Source organism: Lissotriton vulgaris, chromosome 9 (genome assembly GCF_964263255.1).
Source record: "Lissotriton vulgaris chromosome 9, aLisVul1.2, whole genome shotgun sequence".
Classification (NCBI taxonomy): Eukaryota; Metazoa; Chordata; class Amphibia; order Caudata; family Salamandridae; genus Lissotriton; species Lissotriton vulgaris.
Window position 1 is genome coordinate 12,313,737 of NC_141697.1, and position 26,085 is coordinate 12,339,821.

At 53.8% G+C, this 26,085-nt stretch overlaps 1 protein-coding gene across 1 annotated transcript in view; it reads right to left on the reverse strand.

Annotated features, from left to right (window-relative positions):
- Nucleotides 1-26,085, reverse strand: part of TTC6 (tetratricopeptide repeat domain 6) — a 1,229,706-nt gene that overhangs the window by 54,260 nt on the left and 1,149,361 nt on the right. Inside the window, exon 30 of the mRNA XM_086936916.1 lies at nucleotides 21,458-21,683. Coding sequence (XP_086793042.1) covers nucleotides 21,458-21,683 — 226 coding nt within the window. The remainder of the gene's footprint in view (nucleotides 1-21,457; nucleotides 21,684-26,085) is intronic.

Genomic DNA, 26,085 nt, shown 5'->3' on the forward strand with positions numbered 1-26,085 from the left:
CACAAGCTCGTCAGCTCAATGGCTCAAGGGAGCATTTTCAAACAGGAAGGGATTGGAGCACACTGCTTCACCTCCCTGCACAGTTCGCCCCTTAGCATTCTGGTCAATGCAGTTCATGGTACATGCTCATGCATTTACCACAATGCCAAGGGTCAAACTGTGCTGGGAGGTGAGGCAGTGTGCTCCCACCCCTTCCTGTTTGAAAAGGCTCCCTTGAGCCATTGAGCTGACGAGCTTGTGGAGATGCACCTGTGTGCCTGTGAGAGGTACTGAGACCTGAGAGGCTGTGGCAGCCTTCTCAGCCACCCCAGAATTGATTTTGTTGTTGATCTCTACTGATGAAGGATAATATCCAGAAACACATGTGTCTAGAGATTTACAGCACTAACCTGCACCAACATTGGTGAACAACTACAGCTAAAAATCAAGTAATCAATCACTGTGAACTGCATTTACCACAATGCCAAGGGTCGAACTGTGCTGGGAGGTGAGGCAGTGTGCTCCCATCCCCTGTTGGACTTGGCCCTTCTGGCAGGTTCACCCCTAAACGTTTTGCTTTGATATGTGACTTGGTGTTGGTTTGTTTTTGGCTTCTGCACACTTTAACACTGTGTCCCAGTGTATTCTCCAGCAGAGGATCAGTTTAGATCAGGAACGCACACTTGAGGAACGCACACTCCGCTTATGCTTATGCTGGAATCGGAGTCAGAGACGAGTGGGGTTCCCTCGCCCATATGCTCCGGAGATCCCTTTGGGCATGTGCACAGCCCTTCCGCATGGTGGGAACTGGTCTGCGTTGGCTATTTGGGAGGAGCTCGGGGTACACATGCTGGGAAACTTGTATGGGGATGGGGCCCTGCTATCCTTTCAAGACTTGCAGAATACTTTTAGGATAGCGCGGGGGGATTACCTATTGCATGCTGCCCTGATAACGGGGATTCAGCTGCAGTGGAAGATGGGCCTATTGGAGCCTCCGACCTCACTGGGTTGCCAGCTGCCCTGATAACGGGGATTCAGCTGCAGTGGAAGATGGGCCTATTGGAGCCTCCGACCTCACTGGGTTGCCAGTATGTGGTCATGGCGGTAGGTACGTTCAAGGCTACCACGTGCCTATACAGGCGCTTGTCGACCGAACAATTGCCACCCCTGGATGCTTTGAAAGGCAAGTGAGAAGCGGATATTGGGAAGCTCATACCCGAGACGACTTGGCCTCAACTGGTGCGACGTGCATTATTATTATTATTATAATTATTGTATTTCTTATATAGCGCCTGAATCGACCCCCGAAGGGGTATCTCCGCGCTTGCCTTGGGAACCCGTCCTGGTTTTTCCCTGTGAGATAGCCCCTACAGGGCATCCCCAAGGTGAAAGCCAGGCATCCCGCCGCGGGGGGCCGTTGTGGAGATTAAGCAAGCTTAATGCCCAGAGTTGCATAGTGTGAACCCATGATTAGGTCAGGCACCAAAGCGAGAATTATCGAGTCTGTGGACATTTGAGCTCAAGGGTTGATTATGGCGGACAGGGAGCTTACCATGCACTGGAAGTCAAAGACAGGGCCTAATTATCTAAGGTGGAAAGCTATTTTTTTAAGTTGGGCGCGTAGAGAGGGGACACTTCAATTGCGGCTGGCCAGGCGCACTGATAACGATAAGACACTAGAGGCGGCCAGGGCGTGGGGGGCATTGGTGGCTGAACTACAGACTCCTGTTGTGGATGCTGAAGAGGAGGAGGACGTTGTAGGTCGGGTTGAGAGGGCAGTAATGACGAATTCGAAGTGAGTAAGGCATGAATTGATGTATCAAATTGCAGTATGAGGGAGGGCCACCTTGCATATTCCGGGCATGGTATTACTAGTGAACTGTAGTGGTGTCATCCGGGAACGTCTCTTAATAACATGTTTTTTTTTACCTCAGTTCCTTTCTAGAAAGTTTTGTGCTGACCGTTCAGCTGGAAGGCGGGACGGTTGGGTGGTTCCAAAACTGAGGCCTGCATAGGTGGGGCACACTGACAGGGGGTGGGGGTAGAGGGGAAGGGGTGTTAGGATTGTTGGAGGGTGGGGGTTAATTGAGTAACCGTGATTGAAATGAGAATATTTGATGTGTTAATTGTGTAATGGCATTGAATATGGCTATTGCTTAAGTGGTTTTGAAGGAAGTTGGAAACAATAAAAATCTATTTAGAAAAAAAAAAAACACTGTGTCCCAGTGTAAAGTGCGTGCGTGTGGTGAGATTGGCCTGCCCTCCCATAGGAATGCATGGGGAATGTATGTGTCCATGGTAGTTCCTGATGCGTGTGGAGTGCAGGGTCGAGTTTGGTATGTGCAGACTCGTGTGATTAAATGCTGCGCGATGATGTGCGTGGATTTATTGTGTCTAGTGTGGAAGTGCCACTTCTAGAAGTTGGCATGTCTGTGTAATAAAGATGAAATGACTGTCTGGCTTGTGATTGGCTGGAGCTGGCTGGTGTGGCTGGCTCCAAGAGTCAGGATGGGTCTGCCCTGGTGCTGAGTGGAGAGATCTGCATATTGATGGGAGGGAGGAGTGCACCTGGGACCTGAATAGGGCTGGGCTTTCCCTCCACAATGCTGGGTCCGCCCCCTGTGATGCAACTGATGACCCTAGCCGGTCCTCTGAATGGGGAGAGGGGCTGAGCACAACAGAGTGCTCCAAAACCAGCTGCCACTGGTCTTCCCCCACCCTGCAGCCTCAGACAAAGGATTTATGTGTATAAAAAGGGGCCGTGACTCCATGTAAAAGGTTCTCTCTTCCTGATCCTACCTTGAGGGGGGTCTGCTGCTGCTGGCGCCAGGAGGACCACCACTGGGGACTGCCTTCCTGTCTGGAGGGCCCTGTGAGCTGGCCCCTGGGCCCAGCCTTTGCCCCCCACCTCCTACAAGACTTTCCTGGACTTCCTTTTGCCTATAGCGCCTGGGTGCGCTCTGCTTTTTCATCCTAGGAGGACTGACGGGGACTTCAGCCCAGAGAGGCTGCCTGGGGATCCCCCTTGTTGCTTCATTTCAGAGCGCAGGTGCCCACACTGCATCTTCGTTATTTAAAATATACGGGTGCCTACCCCGTATTTTGCCGAGTTTTGAGGCACATGTGCCACCCCGCGATCTCGCTGAGTCTGTGATACCCCTGGCGTGTGCCCACCCTCCCAGAGACTTTATATTTAATTGTTGCAGGTGCCTACCCTGCTGCGGCATTTACTTTTGCTCCTAACCGGGAGCCTACCCCGGATTGCCTCTGTGAGCCGCTCCCGCGGGCTGTCGCGCAGCCTGCGACGACCCGGAAGTGGAAGAGATAAACAGGAAGTGGACGGGAGCCCACCCCACGCACCTGTGTAGTAAAGGGGAGAGTGCAGCTGGAGGACGGGAGCCCACCCCGCCTCCATACAACGCGTCCACCAGAGGAAGCCCACCGGAGACCCGACGTGCCCCGCAGCCGCCGGTGAGTGAGGGCTCCTCCTTCTCCTTTTTGCCGGTTTTGCCGAGCAGACCCCGCGGGTCACTCCAACGTCTTGGGGGCTTCACAGCGGCACCGCAGTTGCGGGCCGCTGCAGTATCTGTGCATTTCCTTTGTTTTCCGAGTCCCCAGAGGGGGGACTCCAACGAAGGGGCATATTTTATTTTAGAGCCCACGAGGCTCCACCAACAAAGGGGGCATTCTGGGAAGTAGAGCGGCCCCGGCTCGTAGCGGGCCGCTCCCCCCAGTTGGCAGCAGTTATTTCGAGCCCACGAGGCTCCAGGGGGCAGTTTGTTTCTCGAGCAGACGAGGCTCTAACGTATGGCCGCATTGTGTTAATTAGAGCTTGCAAGGCTCCCACGTGTTTGGGGCACAGCTGTGCCAGAGCCCACGAGGCTCCCACGTTGTTCTTGGGCACTGATGGTTATTTGAGAGCCCAGAGGAGAGCCAGGGAGCACACTGGTGCCAAGGCTCAGTTCCACAGCTGCCCAGCACTTAGTGGGCAGCTGCATCATTTAGGCCCTTGCGCATTCTTCTTTGGCTGTCCGCGCAGCCAGCCCAGACATTCTGGGCCTGTGAGCCTCTGAGAGGCCAAGTTGGCCTGGGGTCAGTTCTGTGATCTTTTGCGCAAATGTGATTAATTGCCTAATGTGATTTATGCAATGATTTTTGCCTATACCCCTAAATGTATTTTTATGCTTAGGAGGTTGTTTTTCCTTGTATAGGTTCTGCTAGTGAGTTCATGGTTCCCTGCGTGATGTATGCCTAAGGTGGTTAGGATTGCGTAGGGTGTACTTACCTCTTACCAGTGGTTACTGGTTGTGTGCTACATTTGCTATTTGGTGCTACAATCAATCTATGTTCTAAGTGATATTCCTACAAAGTGCTATTCCTACAAAGTGCTAGTTCTAAAAGTGCTTATTCCTGACAGTGGTCCACGTGGCCCTGTCCCGTGTATATAATCCCCTGTAAAGTCCGCCCATGCCAGTGGCACAGTGTTAAGTGTGTGTTTATTATCTAATGTGTTTGGTATAATACAAAGGCTATTTTTATATATAACCTTGTGAGGAGTTTCATTTGTGGTGGGTTTTGGGGGTTGTTGCTGGCTGCGCGCGCAAACGCTTTACACATTGCCTCCGGGATAAGCCTTACTGCTCGTGCCAAGCTACCAAGGGGGTGAGCAGGGGTTATCTTGGCGGGTGACTTCCTTGCCCTGACTAGAGTGGTGGTTTCTGCCTGGCTTTGGCGCAAGCCTTAAAGCCTTAGCCAACCAGAAATTACATTTCTAACATCCCCCTTCTGTTTTAAAAGGCGCCCTTGAGCCACTGAGCTGACAAGCTTTTGGAGATGCACATATGCGCCAGAGAGAGGTACTGATACCTGAGAGACTGTGGCAGCCTTCTCAGCCACCCCAGAATTGATTTTGTTTTTGATCTCTACTGATGAAGGATAATATCCAGAAACACATGTGTCTAGAGATTTACAGCTACCTGCACCAACTTTGGTGAACAACTACAGCTCAAACTAAAGCAATCAATCACTGTGAACTGCATTAACCACAATGCCAAGGGTCGAACTGTGCTGTGAGGTGGTGCAGTGTGCTCCCATCCCCCTTCTGTTTGGATCACACCGAACGCTTTCCTCTTCGACGGCAGCAGCACTTTTCAGCAGATCGCCATTGAAATCAATGACGAATCCTGACACCAAAAGACACCTCTGCACCTGGCTTCCCTGGGTGAGGTAGCACGAGTACTCCGGTGCTCCCATGGGTGTTGGCCCTAGAACCCCTTAAGTCTAAAGGGGTTTTCTCAAAGTCCTCTCCTAAGTGTCCTTTATCTTTAAATTTCCAACCGCGACTTTCCCCATAGAAGTTAACGGCGATTCGCGGCTGTGTTCTCACACTGCATGCGTCCCCCGTGGGTCCCCTGTGTCACTACCTTGGGTGGTTCCTCGTGGCCCCAGCACTTTCACAGGCTCTAGGCCTTGTGTCTAGTCAAGTTGTGGTTCTTATACCACTTTATTGATATATAGTTTGGTACGCCCCTAGGCGTATTGTGCTAATTTACTGTGTGATATTAAGTGTAACTTGTGTGTTTTGACCTCTAGCCTCATAAAGAGACTAGAGGGATGTGCTTAGAATAAATACATTATATATATATATATATATATATATATATATATATATATATATATATATATATATATATATATATATATATATATACCTGGTGTGGTTCTCCTTTCATTTGGTCATTCAAGAGATTATAGAGTGGTAAAACAATGGGCTACTAGACCGGGGTTACGAATACGGTACAGCAAACAATTACTTGCATTCACAATACCGATTCTAGATGTCACATTTGCAAATGTATGCAATTTATTTGCATTTAAAATAGCGACTCTCAGTAGTGGCAACACCGTTGCTCTTTCATCTTAAGTGAAATCAAAACATTTGCATCTTTATTGGATATGAGGGAGGCTCTTGAGTAGACCCGCTCGCTCCTCAAGGAATAGGCTAGGAAATGAGGGAGGCTCTTGAGTTGTCCAACTCGCTCCTCAAGGAACGGGCTTGGATATGAAGGAGGCTCTTCAGTGGATCAACTCGCTCCTCAAGGAGTAGCCATGGATATGAGGGAGGCCCCTGAATGGCGCAGCTCACTCCTCAAGGAGCGGGCTTGAATGTGAGTGAGGCCCTGGAGTGGACCAGCTTGCACCTCAAGGAGCGGGCTTGGATATGAAGGAGGCTCTTCAGTGGATCAACTCGCTCCTCAAGGAGTAGCCATGGATATGAGGGAGGCCCCTGAATGGCGCAGCTCACTCCTCAAGGAGCGGGCTTGAATGTGAGTGAGGCCCTGGAGTGGACCAGCTTGCACCTCAAGGAGCGGGCTTGGATGAGGAAGGCCCCTGAGTAGCCCAGCTCACTCCTCAAGGAACGGGCTTGGATATGAGGAAGGCCCCTGAGTGGGCCAGCTCGCTCCTCACGGAATGGACTTGGATATGAGGAAGGACCCTGAGTGGCCCAGCTCGCTCCTGAAGGAACGGGCTTGGCTATGAGGAAGGCCCCTGAGTGGCCCAGCTCGCTCCTCAAGGAGCGGGCTTGGATATGAAGGAGGCTCTTGAGTAGATGAGCTCGCTCCTCAAGGAACGGGTTTGGATATGAGGGAGACCCTGGAGTGGCCCAGCTCGCTCCTCACAGAATGGACTTGGATATGAGGAAGGCCCCTGAGTGGCCCAGCTCGCTCCTCACGGAATGGACTTGGATATGAGGAAGGCCCCTGAGTGGCCCAGCTCGCTCCTGAAGGAACGGGCTTGGCTATGAGGAAGGCCCCTGAGTGGCCCAGCTCGCTCCTCAAGGAGCGGGCTTGGATATGAAGGAGGCTCTTGAGTAGATGAGCTCGCTCCTCAAGGAACGGGTTTGGATATGAGGGAGGCCCTGGAGTGGGTCAGATCGCACCTCAAGGAGCGAGCAGGCTTGGATATCAAGAATGCCCTTGAGTGGCCCAGCTCGTTCCTCAAGGAACAGGCTTGAATATAAGGGAGGCTCATGAGTGGACCCGCTCGCTCCTCAAGGAGTAGGCTTGAGTGGACCAGCTAGCTCCTAAAGTAACAGGCTTGGATTTGAGGAAGTCTCTTGGGTGGATGAGTTCACTCCTCAAGAAACAGGCATAAGTGGAGCAGCTATCTCCTAAAGTAACAGGCTTGGATTTGAGGAAGTCTCTTGAGTGGACCAGCTCGCTTCTCAAGGAATGGGCTTGGGTATGAGGGAGGCCCTTAAGTGGCCCAACACGCTCCTCAAGGAGAAGGCTTGCCTATGAGGGAGGCTCTTGAGTGGACCAGCTCACTTCTTCAGGAGCAGGCTTGGCGAGGAGCAAGCTTGGCTATGCAGGAGGCTCTTAAGAGGAACAGCTCACTTCTCAAGGAGCAGGCTTGGCTATGAAGGAGGCTCCTCAGTGGACCAGCTCAATTCTCAAGGAGCGGGCTTGGCTATGAATGAGGCTCTTGAGTGGACCAGCTTGCTCCTCAAGGAGCGGGCTTGGCTATGAAGGAGGCTCTTGAGTGGACCAGCTCACTCCTCAAGGAACAGGCTTGGTTATGAGGGAGGTTTTTGAGTGGACCAGCTCGCTCCTCAAGGAACGGGCCTGGATATGAGAGAGGCCCTGGAGTGGACCAGCTCACTCCTCAAGGAACAGGCTTGGCTACGAAGGAGGTTCTTGAGTGGGTCAGCTCGCTCCTCAAGAAGCGGGCTTGGCTATGAAGGAGGCTCCTCAGTGGACCAGCTCAATTCTCAAGGAGCAGGCTTGGCTATGAAGGAGGCTCTTGAGTGGACCAGCTTGCTCCTCAAGGAGCGGGCTTGGCTATGAAGGAGGCTCTTGAGTGGACCAGCTCACTCCTCAAGGAACGGGCTTGGTTATGAGGGAGGTTTTTGAGTAGACCAGCTCGCTCCTCAAGGAACGGGCCTGGATATGAGAGAGGCCCTGGAGTGGACCAGCTCACTCCTCAAGGAACAGGCTTGGCTACGAAGGAGGTTCTTGAGTGGGTCAGCTCGCTCCTCAAGAAGCGGGCTTGGCTATGAAGGAGGCTCCTCAGTGGACCAGCTCAATTCTCAAGGAGCAGGCTTGGCTATGAAGGAGGCTCTTGAGTGGACCAGCTTGCTCCTCAAGGAGCGGGCTTGGCTATGAAGGAGGCTCTTGAGTGGACCAGCTCACTCCTCAAGGAACGGGCTTGGTTATGAGGGAGGTTTTTGAGTAGACCAGCTCGCTCCTCAAGGAACGGGCCTGGATATGAGAAAGGCCCTGGAGTGGAGCAGCTCACTCCTCAAGGAACAGGCTTGGCTACGAAGGAGGTTCTTGAGTGGACCAGCTCGCTCCTCAAGGAACGGGCTTGGATATGAGGGAGGCCCTGGAGTGCAGCAGCTCACTTTTTCACACTGGGGTCTTCGGTCTTCACATCTAGTGATCCCCATTGTTGAGCCCCGCAGTGGTCCCCACTCAGCACTTCTCTTGGATGTCTACATGTTTCTCTTGAGTCAAGTACTAGAAGCTCATCAGCTTAATTACCAGAACATGCAGATGACCTCCTTTGAGATAACAGCTCCCATAAGCCGGATGACACAGCAGAGAACTCTGGTGTGCAGGCGGGGTTGGGAAAGAGGCACCTCTTTCCATTCTAACCTGGGCTCTTTTGCCAGGTACGAAAACAGGGCATCGTTTTTTAATCATCCTAACATCACCCCAAAAAATCAACGAGGTGGTCAGGAGAAGGAATTTACAACTCTCTTTCCTCAGAAAAGTCTCCCAAACTTGCAAGCTTACTTGTGAGGGGGTCTGTAAGATAATGTACACTAACTTCCCAAAAACCTAATCGTCACACAGCCCAGAGTGCAGATCAAAAGCCAGGCAGGACAGCACTTAGGGCAAAATGACCACATGAAACCAGGCCTGAATGATCTCCAATGGCTCCTGTTTCAAAACTCTACACACTGGCTACATTCAGACACTGGGTTGCCCCTACTCTCTGACAAAGTACCTACCATTGTCCTAGAATAATATTCAACAAAGTACCTTTATAGGATCCAGAACCAAGGAAGTGACTATGAGTCCAGGGTCCAAGGCTTTGGAACCATCTACAATCCTGAAGGCAATCCGAAGTCTCACATTCAGTCCTGGAAATCCCTGAAAACCGAACTCTTCAAAGAGGCTTCACTACGGCCGAAATCTCAAGCATCTCAAGAGAGGCTGAAGGCTAACATTAGGTCAAACTCCGTACCCTCCGTACCCTCTGAAGAGGAAGAGTCTCAGAATCCGAGACCAACCCCTCCAACTGGAGGAGGTAACCGGCGTCCAGAAAGAGACAAGTACAGTGTCCAACACTAGAAAGGGAGCAGTTGTAAAATTGGGAAACCACCCCAGTAAGTGGAAACAAGGAGGGACCGTATGGGCAATCCCGCAAAGAACTCAGAAAAGCTCCCCCAAACATGGAGATATTGGTCCGGACCTCACAGCCTCAAAGAGAGGTGGCGACGTAGGAAAAGGAATACCCATGGCAACCGGCATATATACATAAATGTATAAATATATAAATATATAAATATGTATGGATAGAACTAGCCAGGACCATGAAGCATGTCCATATAGGATCATATCTAGTACAGTAATGGCAAGCAGTAACCGCTTTAGAAGAGGAGAAACACCATGAAACCGTCCCAAAGAGGTCGGACAGGCAGGACAACCCATGGTGTACAGAAGATGGCACCAGGGAAAAACATTGAACACTGTACAACGGAGCACCAGGCGACGCCTGGAGCCCACAGGATCACTAGACCCAGGTGAGAAAAGCAGAGCTATATATTAGCATACAAGTACCCCACATGGAGTATGCACACCCCAAACAACGGGAAACACCTCTTAGGGCAAACCACATTCAGAGGACCAGACACAGCAACCTGTGGAACACTGCCACAGCAGGTTAACTGTCAGCTCAACGCAAAATGCATCCAAGGGATGCCAATAAAAGGGTAATTACCCTCGCCCATACGAAAAGAAGATTTAAGGCTTACTGGCCATCTTAAGCACAGAACACATCTAAAGGATGCAAAATGAAAAGTACTACCACGGAAGACAGGCCTAAGTGGGAGGGCGAAAGCGCGCACTGAGGAGGTGAACCGCTGATTCGGCATGAGCATTAAACGGCAAAACCCTATCAAAGGCGAGGTCGCCCCCACACACCGCTGCTTCTGCCTCGTTTGCCTGCCTTGTGTACTGCTGCCTTTGTTTGCCTGCCTTGTGTACTGCTGCCTTCGTTTCTCTCTCCATCTCATTTTTTTCTTCCCCTTGCCCTGTGTACTGTTGCCTTCGTTTCTGCCTCCATTGTTCCTTTCCCTCACCTTGCCTTGTGTGCCGTTGCCTTCGTACTGCCCCTTTTTTCATTGCCTTCGTTTCTCCCCCCCCCGGACGACCCAGCCGCCGCTTAGCAGCCCTCAGACCTCCTTTCCCGCCGCTGACTCCCTGCGGCTCCGCCCACCTCCTGCCCATTCACCGCCCCGCTCCCGCCACCCAGCTGCTCCTCCCTCCCGGCTCCTTACATATGACTCCCACGCGCAGCGTTGACGCGCAGCGGGCGCGATTGTGCGCCGAAGGCGCGCCAAAGGCAAGCCCGTCTGAGCCCGTCCGTGCCTGGCCCGCGCCCAGTGCCAGGACCCCTGGCCCCCACCGATGCAAGACGACCCGACAGACCTACGACGCCTCTGCCCTCAACGCACTCAATGCAGGCCAGAACCCCACCTGCTGCCGGCCCGCCCCAAAACACTTTCACGGACCCTTCACCTGCAGAACCTGCAAGTTCACCTGCCTCTGAACCTGCACCGCGCCCGCCAAGCCAAGCACCAGCAGCAACCTCAAGTGCATCCTGCTCAACACCCGCTCTGTCCACAGACACACCGTGGAACTCTGGAACCTCCTCGACACAACATCACCAGACATCGCCTTCCTCACGGAAACCTGGATGAACGCCTCCTCAGCCCCCGACATCGCCATCGCCATCCCGGACGGGTACAAGATCATCAGGAGGGACCACGTCAACCAGACCGGAGGAGGCATCACCATTGTCCACAAGAACACCATCCGCATCACGACCGACTCCAACGACACCTTCGCCGCCGCCGAGCGCCTCCACTTCCAGATTCACAGCGACGACCCTCAGAGGCACCCTCATCTACAGACCCCCGGGACCACGCACACAATTCAGCGAAGACATCACGGACTTCAACGGCCCACACGCCCTCCCCTCCGCCGACTACATCCTCCTAGGGGACCTCAACTTCCACCTGGAGAACAACAAGGACCGCAACACCGCCGCCCGCTGGACAACCTCGCCAACCTCGGACTCAAGCAACTGGTCAACACCCCCATCCGCTACGCCGGCCAGACGCTTGATCCCGTCTTCTCATCCAGCAAGCACATCACCTTCAGCCACTCCACCGGACTCCACTGGACCGACCACAGCTGCGTCCACTTCAGCTTCAGAAAAACCACAACCAACCACCACCCGCAACAGGTTCCTCACAGGAGCTGGAGCAAGATCCCCGCCGACCAGCTCACCACCTCCCTCAGCCAGAACCCACCTGCCAGCACAACGGACTCCAACGAAGCAGCCCGCAACTTCACGCAGTGGCTGACCGCCTGCGCCGACGACCTCGCACCACTGAAGAACCCTCCCAGCAGACCCAGAAGCAAGAAGGCCCCCTGGTTCACCGACGAACTCAAGGACTCCAAGAAGACCTGCTGCACCCTCGAGAAAGCCTGGCTCCTCAACCAGACCACTGACAACATGACCGCCCTCAAACACGCCACCCACAAGCACCACCAGCTCATCCACACCACCAAGAAGAAATCACTGAAGGAGCGACTGGACAACAACGCCCACGACAGCAAGGAACTCTTCAGCATCGTCAAGGAGTTCTCCAACCCCAGCACCGGCAACAACAACATCACTCCTTCACAAGATCTCTGACTCTCTCGCCTCGTTCTACCACCGCAAGATTGCCGACATCCACAACAGTTTCGGCGCACCATCCATGCACCCAACCTTCGAACCAACGCACCCCACTGCCACCCTCCGCACCTGGACCACGGTGACCACTGAAGACACAGCCCGCACGATGAACACCATCCACTCCGAATCTCCAACCGACCCCTGCCCCCACCACGTCTTCAACAAGGCCGACTCCACCATTGCACCCCAACTCCGGGACGTCATCAACACCTCCTTCAACACCGCCACCTTCCCGGAGACCTGGAAGCATGCCAAGCTCAGCGCCCTACTGAAGAAACGAACAGCGGACCCCCCGGACCTCATAAACGTCCGCCCCATCTCACTCCTCCCTTTTCCTGCCAAAGTCATCGAGAAGATCGTCAACAGACAGCTTGCCGCCTTCCTCGAGACAAACGGATCCCTCAACCCCTCGCAGTCCAGTTTCAGAGCCAACCACAGCACCGACACCGCCCTCATCGCAGCCACCGACGACATCCGAGCCCTGCTCGACAACGGGGAAACAGCTGCACTCATCCTCCTGGACCTCTCTGCAGCATTCGACACTGTCTGCCACCGCACCCTAGTCCAACGTCTCAGCAACACCGGCATCCAAGAGAAGGCACTGGAGTGGATCATCTCGTTCCTCGCCGGAAGAACACAGAGAGTCCGACTCCCCCCGTTTCGATCCGAGGCCACCGAAGTCATCTGCGGCGTCCCGCAAGGATCATCACTCAGCCCCACCCTCTTCAACGTCTACATGAGACCTCTTGCTGCCATCGCACGCCAACACAACCTCAACATCATCTCCTACGCCAACGACACCCAGCTGATCCTCTCCCTCACCAGAGACCCCGACACCACCAGAACTAGCCTACACAAAGGGATGAAAGACGTCACTGAGTGGCTGAAGAACAGCCGCCTGAAACTGAACTCAGACAAGATGGAAGTCCTCATCCTGGGACCATCGCCCTCTGCCTGGGACGACTCCTGGTGGCCCCCAGCCCTGGGCACCGCTCCTAAGCCAACAGACCACGCACGCAACCTGGGCTTTATCCTGGACTCCTCCCTCTCGATGAGCAGACAAGTCAACGCCGTCTCCTCATCATGCTTTCACACCCTTTGCATGCTTCGCAAGATCTTCCGATGGATCCCGACCGAAACCAGGAAGACGGTCACCCAGGCCCTCGTCACCAGCTGACTGGACTACGGAAACACCCTCTACGCCGGAACCACAGCCAAGCTACAGAAAAGACTCCAACGCATCCAGAACGCCTCCGCCCGACTCATCCTGGACATCCCCCGACACAGCCACATCTCCGGCCACCTGAGGGACCTGCACTGGCTCCCCGTCAACAAGAGGATCACGTTCAGGCTCCTCACCCACACACACAAGTCTCTCCATGACCTGGGCCCCAAGTACCTCAACGACCGCCTGACCTTCTACACGCCCACCCGCCAGCTACGGTCTACTAGCCTCGCCCTCGCCGCCGTACCACGCATCCGAAGAGCCACTGCCGGAGGCAGATCCTTCTCCTACCTGGCAGCCAAGACATGGAACTCCCTCCCCATCCACCTTCGGCGGACCCAGGACCACCTCGCCTTCAGGAGACAACTCAAGACCTGGCTGCTCGAGCAGTAGCGGACAGTGGCGGCTGGTGACATTTGAAAGTGGTGAGGCGTAAAATGAAAGTCTTACTGCACCGTAGCTGTACGCCTCTGCTCACAACACATTATAATTAAAAGCACCAATGCGCAAGGCACTGCATTCCTTCAGAACTGATATGAGAGCAAGCAGGTGTGTGTGAAAAGCCCACAACCCTATACAAGGTGACCCCAATAACAAGGCGAAAGGATGTAAGGAAACATGAACTATTAAAAGTTCCTACAAGTGCCTCGTGATTTTGGTCTTTTGACTTTTACAATGACACGAGTCGGCTCATGAGCCTGCCGCCTGCCATGCACCCCTCCCTGGTGAGCTCTGGCACCTGTTACTTGGGCACAGCCACCCCCATCGCATCAGATAACATTTCTGCACTTCAACTGTTGTTTCACGCGCTACACATTGGGGCACCTGCAATGGTCATGCCTCAGCCTGTTCTGGCAACTTTGCAATCTGTATTCATCTTAAAATGTTATCGCCGCGCGCCGTTCGAACTGCGTATAAACAATGAGTACAGTTTTTACTGAATGCCTAGTTCAAGTGACTGATTGGCTTCTGACTCATCAGCACCCTGCTTACTTGTGCATGCAGCCGGGTCAGGAGCCGGGCCTGTGAGTGTCTGATCTGGTCACCTGATAGCGTTCGGAGCGCACACACAGCGGGACCCTCCCCAGAGCGCAGGGCTCCCGAGGTGACACTGGACCTTGGTGTTAATTGATCTGGAGGTGTGAGGGTCCCCCCTCCCCCCACAGACACCCCCACCCCACTCTAATCCCCGCGCCAGGTGGGCCGCCTCCAATCCCTTCAAACAGATGATGAGCAGCAAATGGCTTCCACTAGCCTTAAGGTCACAAATGCTGAAGAGAAGTGTAATATCTAATTGCGTGTATGCAAACTAAACTTCCATTCTGTGTGTTTTCTGCACCATAAAAATATGAACGAATATTATCATTAAATAATTGTGAAATAAAGTAATCGGGTTGCCGACGACTTCCATCATTTCTCGCCATGGCCTCGGGGTTTCGAACCAGGCGCGATGCCGGGGGAGGGACATCTCTGGTATGTGTCGAGGGGGGTGGCGAGCTGGCTATCCAACATTCCGCAGCGCGTGACTCACTCTGGCATTGAATATACACTTAGAAATGCTACAGATGCCGCGCGAGGCGGAATGCTTGTAAGTTGTATTCATGAGAGAGCGAGAAGGGACTTCAGCTGAGAGGTTTTAAAAGGTCCAACCATTAAAAAAAAAAATTATGACGGTTAAAAGACATGCATGCTCTTGTACGGCGCATATATGACTCTTCGGATCGATGTACACAGTTTATACACGATTTGAAACAGAATTCTACTGTTTTGTATCAAAAAACTTTTGATTCACATTTTATAAACCAAGGGTGAACAGCCTTTAATGGCGGGCTCTAATTCGCCAGCATTACGGGTTGGGGGGGATTGGAAATGGGGTACGACAACCAATATATTTTAAATAAAATAGTATAAACTTACCAGAGACTCCGTCCCGATTCCCGCCGTCCTCGTTTTCAAGTCCTGTCCTGCGCTGCAGCACGTCATCAGGAAGGCGGCGCGGCAGGCAGCCTCCCTCTCCACTGCCGCAGATTGATTGGTGCGGCCGGCTGCCCCAGGTGACGTAATTTTCTGTCGTATGCTGCTGCTGCAGCATACAGAGAACAGGGAGAGTTGAGGCCGGGGGGGGGGCTTGGGGGAGTGGATTTCCCACTGTAGTTAATACTGTCTGTTTGGGCGCCGGCCTCAGGCTGTCCAAACAGTCAGTATTAACAATAGTGGGCAAGCCACTCCCCCAAGCCACTCCCCCTGCCCTCGAGTAACACACTCCCACTGTAAACAAGGAAACTGTTCTGCTTTCTCGCCGTGCGAGAAGGCACAAACAAATGCTAGTTATCATATTATATAACTTATATAATATGATAACTAGCATTTGTTCTGCCTTCTCGCACGGCGAGAAAGCAGGGGGGGCGGCGCGCAAACGCCCCCATGTAAGAACCGCCACTGGTAGCGGACCCCTTCCCCCAAGCGCCTTGAGACCCTTCCGGGTGAGTAGTGCGCTATACAAGTGTTATGATTGATTGATTGAAAGGCTAAGTCAACCAGTCACTCCCAGATATTGTCAGGGAAGACACTATCTCGCAACCAAGCATGATGCCTTAAGGCAACAGAACCAGTCATAGCTCGGCATAAAGAATCCGCAGTATCCAAGGCCAAGCGTATTGTGAATTCGACAAGGTCACGGCCATCCCGGAGGTCAACGCTAGTGCCTTAAGAGGTGGGAGAAAGCAAAGACTCTTCAGAGTCCCACAGGGCAGAGGTAGCTTGAGACAAAACACACACTGTATTCAAGGACTGTAGGGCAGCACTAGAGGATGCAAAGATGTTCCTGCCCCATGACGCACAACATCTGGACTCCCGAGAAGGAGGAAGCATTAGTGGGGGCAGGGAAGGGAAGGCAGTCTGAAAAACAAACCTCTGCGCATCAGGGTGCTCAAAAAGGGAAACAGGATCATGTGGAGCAGGACGGTGGCGGTGCAAAACTGAACGAGCTATCGGATCACCTGAAGCAGGCCGAACCCAGGTACCCAAAAGGGTCCCATAAAGGGAAGCCTCAAACGGCAGGAGCCGCTCCACATTTCCGGACGCACGGTGAAGGACCTCCAGCAAAGGGTTCACAGACAAGGGGACAGAAGGGGGTTGCATTTTTAAAATGAGAGTGGCCAAGGAGACCACGCTCAGAAAAGCCGCAGTAGCCCTCCATGGAGGGGACAACAGCTCATCAGTGGGGCAGGGTTGTAAGCTAACCCTCCCAAGACACTGAGGGTGCGACCAATACCCCACTGAAGTGAGGCCCATTGAAGAATGAGGATCCTGATGGGGTTCTTGGGAAGGCAAAGAGACTGCCGGATATGGGAGCTCCTGAGGAGGCTCCACAAATTCCAAGGGGGCACTGGCAAGAATACCTCCAGAGTCGCTGGGCGTTAGGGCGATGCTGAACTCTCTCCAAAGGTCTTCGGAGAAGAGTCCACCACCTGGCGCGGATGTGATGCCAAAACGACGTGTGCTGGCGTCGATTGTGCCTCGTCAGTCATCGACTCAGCTGCATTGAGCGTCGAACCGGTGCCGTCCGGCTCTGAAACCACGACAAGCTCCCCTTCAGAAGAAGGAGAAGGTGCTGGAGCCGGGGATGCAATGCCTCCACGACAGGCTCCGACTCCGGAGAAAGAAGTAGAGGCAGAGCCAGAGCCAGTCTACGGTGCCGGAAAGGCATCGACCGGGGCTCCAGAGAGGCGGCCGCCTGCCCGGAAGGCCGGGGTGTGCTCAAGGCAGGGCTATGAGCACCAGCAACCACCTGCGATGACACAGGGAGCCCCGCAGGGCTATGCGGCGTGGCAGGGGTGACGTGGGTCACGTCCTGACGACTCCATGTGGACCATAGAGGTGGACCCAACCGGGCTGCGCCCTGACAACACCACATCTACGACGTCCCTGAAGGGGCAAAGGCTCAATCGGACTGGGGGTGAACACACCGGTGAGTTCGTCGGTGATCCTGTACGAAGCAGAGGCCCCGAGGACGCCCAAGGAATGGGAGAGGACCCAAGGGAGGCCTGCAAAGCCACGGCATAGGCCTCCATTTGGGCCCGACTTGCCCCCACACCCGGATAGGGTGGATAGAGGGGGGTGACGGCGTGGCAGGGGTGACGTGGGTCACGTCCTGACGACTCCATGTGGACCATAGAGGTGGACCCAACCGGGCTGTGCCCTGACAACACCACATCTACGACGTCCCTGAAGGGGCAAAGGCTATATCGGCCTGGGGGCGAACACACCGGTGAGTTCGTCGGTGATCCTGTACGAAGCAGAGGCCCCGAGGACGCCCCAGGAATGGGAGAGGACCCAAGGGAGGCCTGCAAAGCCACGGCATAGGCCTCCATTTGGGCCCGACTTGCCCCCACACCCGGATAGGGTGGATAGAGGGGGGTGACAGTCGGGAGAGCACGTCCGCAATGTTCAGGGAACCAGTGACCCTGACAACAGAAGAAAGGGAGGTCGAAGACCTCAGCAACTTGAGCCTTGACTTACCAACAAATGGTGAACAACGGCCCCGGGCCGCAGAGGGCAATCGACGGCGGAACCGGACAGTAGAGGGACCTGCCGGCGATGAAGAGGCTCGGGGACAAGACGACTCCGACCGGGACAGAAGTGCTGAGAGAAGCTTCATTCGGCGCTCCCACTGGGAATTCGGCTGGAGGCGTCGGCAGGCATTGCAGTCCATGGAGTCGTGGTGCTCGAACAGACACCACATACAAATAAGATGAGGCACCGTCGCGGACATCTGCTGCGAACAGAAATTACAAGTTTCAAAGCCCGAAGGAATCGCACACTGTTCCTGACGCGAATCGTAGAAAAGGGGGCCTGAAAACAGGCCAGAGGAACCGCTCACCCAGGATCCGCATTGCAAGTGGAAAAGAAGGAAACTGACATCAGCGCCGGGAGGGATTTATATGACCTCGGTGACGTCACATACGTGGACGACGTCAGGCGCAGAGGTGCTGCTGCTACAAATTTCTGGATCCAGTCTGATGCCTGGGTTAAGGAATCTGCAGCTAGATGTCTCTATCAGATGGCTGCCACTAGGGTCAACCGCCATACCCTCTGACCTCGGACTCTCCTGTTCTTCCCTTCAGCCCAGCGTCTCAAGAGAGACTGAAGGCTGCAACTAGGCCCAACCCCTGTACCCTCTGACCTCGAACGCTCTTGTTCTTCACTTCAGCCCAGGGTCTCAAGTGAGGCTGAAGGCTGCCACTAGGGTCAACCTCTGTACCCTCCGGCCTCGAACTCTCCTGTTCTTCACTTCAGTCCAGTGTCTTAAGAGAGGCTGAAGGATGCTACTAGGCCCAACCTCCATACCCTTTGACCTCAAACTCTCCTTTTCTTCACTTCAACCCAGCGTCTCAGGAGAGGCTGAAGGCTGACACTAGGGTCAACCTCCGTAGCCTCTGACCTCGAACTCTACTGTTCTTAACTTCAGCCCAGCGTCTCAAGAGAGGCTGAAGCCTGCTACTAGGGTCAACCTCCGTACCCTCTGGCCCCGAACTCTCCTGTTCTTCACTTCAGCCCAGAGTCTCAAGAGAGGCTAGGGACTGCAACTAGAGTCAACCTCCGTCCCCTCTGACCTCGAACTCTCCTGTTCTCAACTTCAGGCCAGCGTCTCAAGAGAGGCTGAAGCATGCCACTAGGCCCAACCTCCGTACCCGCTGATCTCGAACACTCTTGTTTTTCACATCAGCCCAGTGTCTTAAGAGAGGCTGAAGGCTACCACTAGGCCCAACCTCCGTACCCTTTGACCTCAAACTCTCCTGTTCCTCACTTCAACCCAGCATCTAAAGAGATTCAGAAAAGGGGGTGGTGATGAACAGAGTGTCTGAATTAAGCAGGAACAGACTAATTTGCATGTAGCCAGGTTCTGAGCTGGGATGGTGCAGTGAGCTAAAAAACGGTGATGGATCAAGCCCTGATCTTTGGACTGGGTAAGAGTGGTCTGCTTAATTCAGACACTCTGTTCATCACCACCCCCTTTTCTGAATCATTTTGTCCACCATAAGCGTGGAAGGGTATACTCAGATGTAAGTCCCTTGCTCATTGCACCATCAGGATTCAAGCAAGCCGGGCCGACGACGGCTGAAATGCCAGAAACCGGTCCCCGGTAGCTTGTTTCCTTCCCAGTATAAGAATTGGCTTGGTAGTTTGGTTTGCCCTGTTCCCATCATGCACTGGGACAGGAACAGACTAATTTGCATGTAGCCAGGTTCTGAGCTGGGATGGTGCAGTGAGCTAAAAAACGGTGATGGATCAAGCCCTGATCTTTGGACTGGGTAAGAGTGGTCTGCTTAATTCAGACACTCTGTTCATCACCACCCCCTTTTCTGAATCAGCATCTAAAGAGAGGCTGAAAGCTGCCATTAGAGTCAACCTCCGTACCCTCTGGCCTCGAATTCTCCTGTTATTCACTTCAGCCCAGCATCTCAAGTGAGTCTGAAGGCTGCCACTACGGTCAACATCCGTACCCTCCGGCCTCGAACTCTCCTGTTCTTCACTTTGGCCCAGCGTCTCAAGAGAGGCTCAAGGCTGCCACTAGGGTCAACCTCCGTACCCTCCGTACCCTCTGACCTCGAACTCTCCTGTTCTTCAATCAGCCCAACATCTCAAGCATCTCAAGAGACGCTGAAGGCTGCCACTAGGGCCAACCTCTATACCGAACTCTTCTGTTGTTCAGTTTCTGTTCAGCGCTCAGAAGTAGTCTCCCTCATCTGCAACACTTTATAAAACTCTTACATATATAAATTATTGACACATGTTCATAACCGAAGGCATGGACTCAGAGCACAGCAATCAATGCTGCGCCAGCCTCTTGGAAGCCGCGAGCAGGAAACAGGCTCTTCAGAGGCAGACATCAGACAGACAGGCATTAGTGACTCACAACCAGATGGATAATATTTATCCTAATTAATACATGTGTTTGCATTGGGACCTGGAGACGACGGATATCGATTAATAGAATTATTCTGAAGAGCAGCATCTGGGCCTGGGGTGGAGGCGGCAAACATCCCCTGGGGCTGGAGCTCAGGGTCAGACAAATGAGGCCCGGATGCCTCAGCTCTCCATCTGTCCCTTCCCCAGGGGCTGCACTTTCATATCAGGACAGCAGCAATTTCCATTTCAATCCAAGGGCATGCTGCACATTTATAGCAGAATTTGTTGCATTTCCTTCCTGCTGGAGGCACACTGCACTTACCTTCCTTCAAAGGAATCCTGCACTTACCTTATTTCAAAGGATTCCTGCACTTACCTTCCTTCAAAGGAATCCTGCACTTACTTTCCTTCGAAGACCATGCTGGGCTTCTCTTTCTACCAGACGTATGCACTTCCCTTGCACCAGAGGACACAATGCACTATCTCTTTCATGATATCACACTCTGCACTGCTCTTTTCACTAGAGGGCAGGCTGCATCTACCTTTCCACTGCTCAAAAGGATGCACCCCCTCCCATCAATGGACACACTACACTACCTTCTCCATCAGATGATGTACTGCACTTTTCTTCCTTCGGAGGACACACTGTGCTGCCTCTCCATGTGATGACAAACTGCACTTCTATTCCCACCTATAAAGCACTTCTCTATCCACTGGAGGATGGACCGCGCTGCCTCTTGCACGTGATGATAAACTGCGCTTCCCTTGCTACCTGAGGACACACTGCACTGTCCCACCCCATGATATCGCTTTGCACTGCACTTTTCACTAGAGGGCAGGCAGCATCTTCCTTTACACTGCACGAGAAGATGTGCTGCCCTCCCATCAATGGACACACTGCACTATCTTGTGCATGAGATGCTAAACTGCACTACTAATCCTTCGGAGGACACACTGTGCTTCCTTGTGCACCCAGGCAGTGCCCGTGAACTCACCCTTGTCGATGTCCTTCTCTGCCGGCTTGCACTGCTGCAGGGTGCTGTACAGTATTCCACACATCATCTTACTCACTCACTCAAGATTCCTCACTCATTCACACTCACTCACTGACAGTCTACTGGTTGCACCCAAGCAGTGCCTGTGAACTCACTCCTGTTGATGTGCTTCTCTGCCTGCTGGCACTGCTGCAGGGTGCTGTACAGTCTGCCACACATCATCTTACTCACTCGCTCAAGATTCCTCACTCATTCACACTCACTCACTGACAGTCTACAGGTCGCACCCTGGCAGTGCCCGTGAACTCACCCTTGTTGATGTCCTTCTCCGCCAGCTGGTACTGTTGGAGGGTGCTGTACAGGTTGGCCCGGTTGAAGTAGACGGTGGCCGAGAAGGGACTGCGACTGATCACCCACTCGAAGTCCCGCATGGCTTCGGGCAGGTTGCACAGCAGCACATTCGTGATGGCGCGATTCAGAGCTGCAGACTCATTACTGGGATCCAGCTCGAGGGCCTTCGAGTAGTAATCTTTAGCCTGAAAAAGCCAGACAGCACATCAGGGAAGGAAAGAGGTGGTGAGGCAACAAATGAAAGGGATAGTCGAGCCGAGCCAGAGTGGAGTCAAAGCCGAGCCAGAGCCGAGCACAGTCACAGCCGAACCAGAACCAATGCCAAGTCAGAACCCGGCCAGAGTCAAGTCAGAACCAGGCCAGACTCAAGTCAGGACCAGGCCAGAGTCAAGTCAGAACCCGTCCAGAGTCAAGTCAGAACCAGGCCAGAGTCAAGACAGAACCAGGCCAAAGTCAAGTTAGAACCAGGCCAGAGTAAAGTCAGAACCAGGCCAGAGTCAAGTCAGAACCAGGCCAGAGTCAAGACAGAACCAGGCCAGAGTCAAACTCGAACAGAGGCAAAGCTGAACCAAAGCCAGACTAGAGAGAGGCCAGAGACGAGCTGGAACACAGGCAGAGCTGGGTCAAACCAGGTCAAAGCCACACCTGTGCCAAGTCAGAACACAGCCAGAGTCAAGCTGGAATCGAGGCCCTACCTGCTACCCCTTCTCCCCAATTGCTTGCCCTCTGTTCTCCATCTGTGTGCCCTTGTCCGTACCTCCAACCCTCTGTGGTCAGCTTGCTGCTTGTGCCTCCCTCCTGCTGCCCTCCGTTCTCCATCTGTGTGCCCTTGTCCCCACCTCCTGCCCTCCATGGTCAGCTTGCTGCCCCTTCCCTCATCTTGCTTGCCCTTTGTTCTCCATCTGTGTGCCCTTGTCCGTACCTCCTGCCCTCTGTGGTCAGCTTTCTGCCCCTAACCCCCTCCTGCTGCCCTCCGTTCTCCATCTGTGTGCCCTTGTCCCCACCTCCTGCTCTCCACATTCAGCTTGCTGCCCTTTCCCTCCAGTCCACATGTACATGCCCCTGGCCCCTCTTACCTGTCCTCCGTTGTCCAGGTTTGCTCTCCATAATGAGTTTGCTACCCCTGTCTCTCTCCTGTGCGCAATTGTCCCCACCTCCTGCCCTCCGTGGTCAGCTTGCTGCCCCTACTCCCCTCGCGCTAGCCCTCTTATCTCTATCTGTGTGTCCTTATCTCCACCTCCTGTCCTCCGTGGTCAGCTTGCTGCCCCTACTCTCCTCGCGCTAGCCCTCTTATCTCTATCTGTGTGTCCTTGTCCCCACCTCCTGCCCTCCGTGGTCAGCTTGCTGCCACTACTCTCTTCGCGCTAGCCCTCTTATCTCTATCTGTGAAACTTGTCCCCACCTCCTGCCCTCTGTGGTCAGCTTGCTGCCCCTACTCTCCTCGCGCTAGCCCTCTTATCTCTATCTGTGAAACTTGTCCCCACCTCCTGCCCTCCGTGGTCAGCTTTCTGCCCCTACTCTCCTCGCGCTAGCCCTCTTATCTCTATCTGTGAGACTTGCCCCCACCTCCTGCCCTCCGTGGTCAGCTTGCTGCCCCTACTCCCCTCGCGCTAGCCCTCTTATCTCTATCTGTGTGTCCTTGTCCCCACCTCATGCCCTCCGTGGTCAGCTTGCTGCGCCTACTCTCCTCAGGCTAGCCCTCTTATCTCTATCTGTGTGTCCTTGTCCCCACCTCCTGCCCTCCATGGTCAGCTTGCTGCCCCAACTCCCCTTGCGCTAGCCCTCTTATCTCTATCTGTGTGTCCTTGTCCCCATCTCCTGCCCTCCGTGGTCAGCTTGCCGCCCCTACTCTACTCGCGCTAGACCTCTTATCTCTATCTGTGAGACTTGTCCCCACCTCCTGCCCTCCGTGGTCAGCTTGCTGCCCCTACTCCCCTCGCGCTAGCCCTCTTATCTCTATCTGTGTGTCCTTGTCCCCACCTCCTGCCCTCCATGGTCAGCTTGCTGCCCCTCCTCCCCTCGCGCTAGCCCTCTTATCTCTATCTGTGTGTCCTTGTCCCCACCTCCTGCCCTCTGTAGTCAGCTTGCTGCCCCTACTCCCCTTGCGCTAGCCCTCTTATCTCGATCCGTGTGTCCTTGTCCCTACCTCCTGCCCTCCGTGGTCAGCTTGCTGCCCCTACTCTCCTCGCGCCAGCCCTCTTATCTCTATCTGTGTGTCCTGTCCCCACCTCCTGCCATCCGTGGTCAGCTTGCTGTCCCTACTCCCCTCGCGCTAGCCCTCTTATCTCTATCTGTGTGTCCTTGTCCCCACCTTTTGCCCTCCATCTGTTTGCGCTTGCTACCTCTGCTTCGGCCCCCCTCCTCCCTGCCCTCCATGCTTAGCTTGCTGCCCCTACCCACCTCCTTCCTGACTTCTGTTGTCCTAGTCCATTCCCTACCCCATCCCTCTTGCCTTGGGTGATCTGCTGAGCTGTCCTTCCTGTTTCCCCTCCATGGTTAGCCTGTTTACCCTACCCCAGGCCCCTACCTCTGTCTGACCCTGTCCCCTCACTCCACCCCTGCATGGTTTGTTTTGCTGCTATTGCTCCTCCTGCCTTGCGTGGTGATCTTGCTGCCCCTGTCCTGCTCCCCCACGCCATCCATTGTCCGTGTGCATGCTCCTGCCCCCTCCCTCCTGCCCTCCATGGTCCATTGAACTGCTACTATCCCTCCTGCCTGCCTAGCATGGCCAGCTTGCTGCCCGGCCATCGGTTATCCGTGTGCGTGCTCCTGTCCCACTCCTCCGTTCTGCTATGGTCCACTGAGTTGCCCTTGCCCCTCTTGTCTGCCTAGCATGGCCAGCTTGCTGCGTTTCATTTTCTGAGTCCAGGCTGCTATCTCCTCCATCCTGCCCCCAGTGCTCCATTGTACTGCGATTACCCTTCCTGCCTCGTATGTTGTGCTGCCACTTCCCCTCCTACCCACACTGCCAGGTCAGCTTGCTCCCCCTATTCCTGCCACTGTTGTCTGATCCCTCCTGTACTCTGATCTTTTGCGTGTATGTCCCTTCACCCCCCTCTTTCCCTCCACGGTCCGCTGCGCAGCCACCAACCCACCTCCTGCCATACGTGATCCATTGTGCGGCCACTAACCCACTGCGTGCCATTTGTGGTCGGTTGTGCGGTCACTAACCCACCACCTGCCATACGTGGTCCGTTGTGCGCCCACTAACCCACTGCCTGCCATACATGGTCCGCTGTGCACCCACTAACCTATGCCTGCTAAACGTGGTCCGTTGTGCGCCCACTAAACTACTGCCTGCCATACGTGGTCCGTTGTGTGGCCAATAACCCACCGCCTGCCATACGTGGTCCGTTGTGCTGCCAGGCCCCTCACACCTGTCTCGCATGGTAAGCTTGCTGCTCTTATCCCTGACCACCTCCAGCTTTTGCTCCGTCATCCGTGTGCCTGTACCTATCCACTTCCTCATGTCCACGATGGCGTATTGTGTTTCCACTGACCCTCCCACCAGCCCTGTATAATCTGCTTGCTGCTATGTAACTGCAACCATGCCCTACGTTGACAATGTGAAGACACCTGCCCCCTCCCCCTCCCTCCGTGGTCTGTGTTAGACCTGGCACCTTGGCGTGAGTCTCCCTTCCATTTTTTCCTGATGTGCCTCATATGTTTTGTTGGTGTTAGCTGCTCAGGGCACTGTGTCACTGCTAATCAGTGCCACAGTGCAAGTGCTCCCTATGAGAAGTGTATACATTGATTGGATTCCATGTTTGGCTTATTTGTTTTACTGTCAGACCCCAGTAAAGTGCACCAGGAGTGCCAGGGCTTGTAAATACAAATGCTGCTAGTGGGCCTGCAGCACTGGTTGCGCCACCCACAGAAGCAGCTCTTTAAAATGTGTCTAAGGTCTGCCATTGCAGAACCTGCGTGCAGTCTGGTACTGTCATGCTGACTGCGCAAGTACACCTACTAGCCAGTTCCTAAACCTTCCCTTAACTTCATGTTAGTCACCCCTATGGTAGGCCCAAGGGCAGGGTGCATTGTAAGCATAAGGTAGGACAAGCCCTGATGTGTGTGGCATGTCCTAATAGTGAATTACAGCCATTTTCATTTTTCACTATTGTAAGGCTACCTGCTCTCCATAGTAGATAACACATTGTGTAACAATCTGTTATCAGGAACACGTGACCCGGAGTACGCGGCTCAACTGCACTCATACTCACCAGAATTCTGGTACTTTGGCTTCCCACTGATTGAGTCTGCACCAGACTCCAAGGGATTAGATTCTACTCGATGCCATTCTAGAACTGAACGAGAACACACTAAGATTGCGCATCTCGTCTCCTATATTTGGGAAGATTGCTCCACCTGACAACTTGAATCTTTAATCTTTATCGCTATCTATTATTGTGATCTTCCGCCACGAAATATAGGGACAGTGTAGAAGTCACTTCCCAGTTATTTTTCTGACAAGGTCACGGGCCCGGCTGGGTCGGAAGTATCACCAGCTAAGCGACCTCCTGGTTCTCATACAGCCGCATATAGCCCTGAGGATTCGTAATAGCGATGAAACACGTTTCGGCTGGCTGT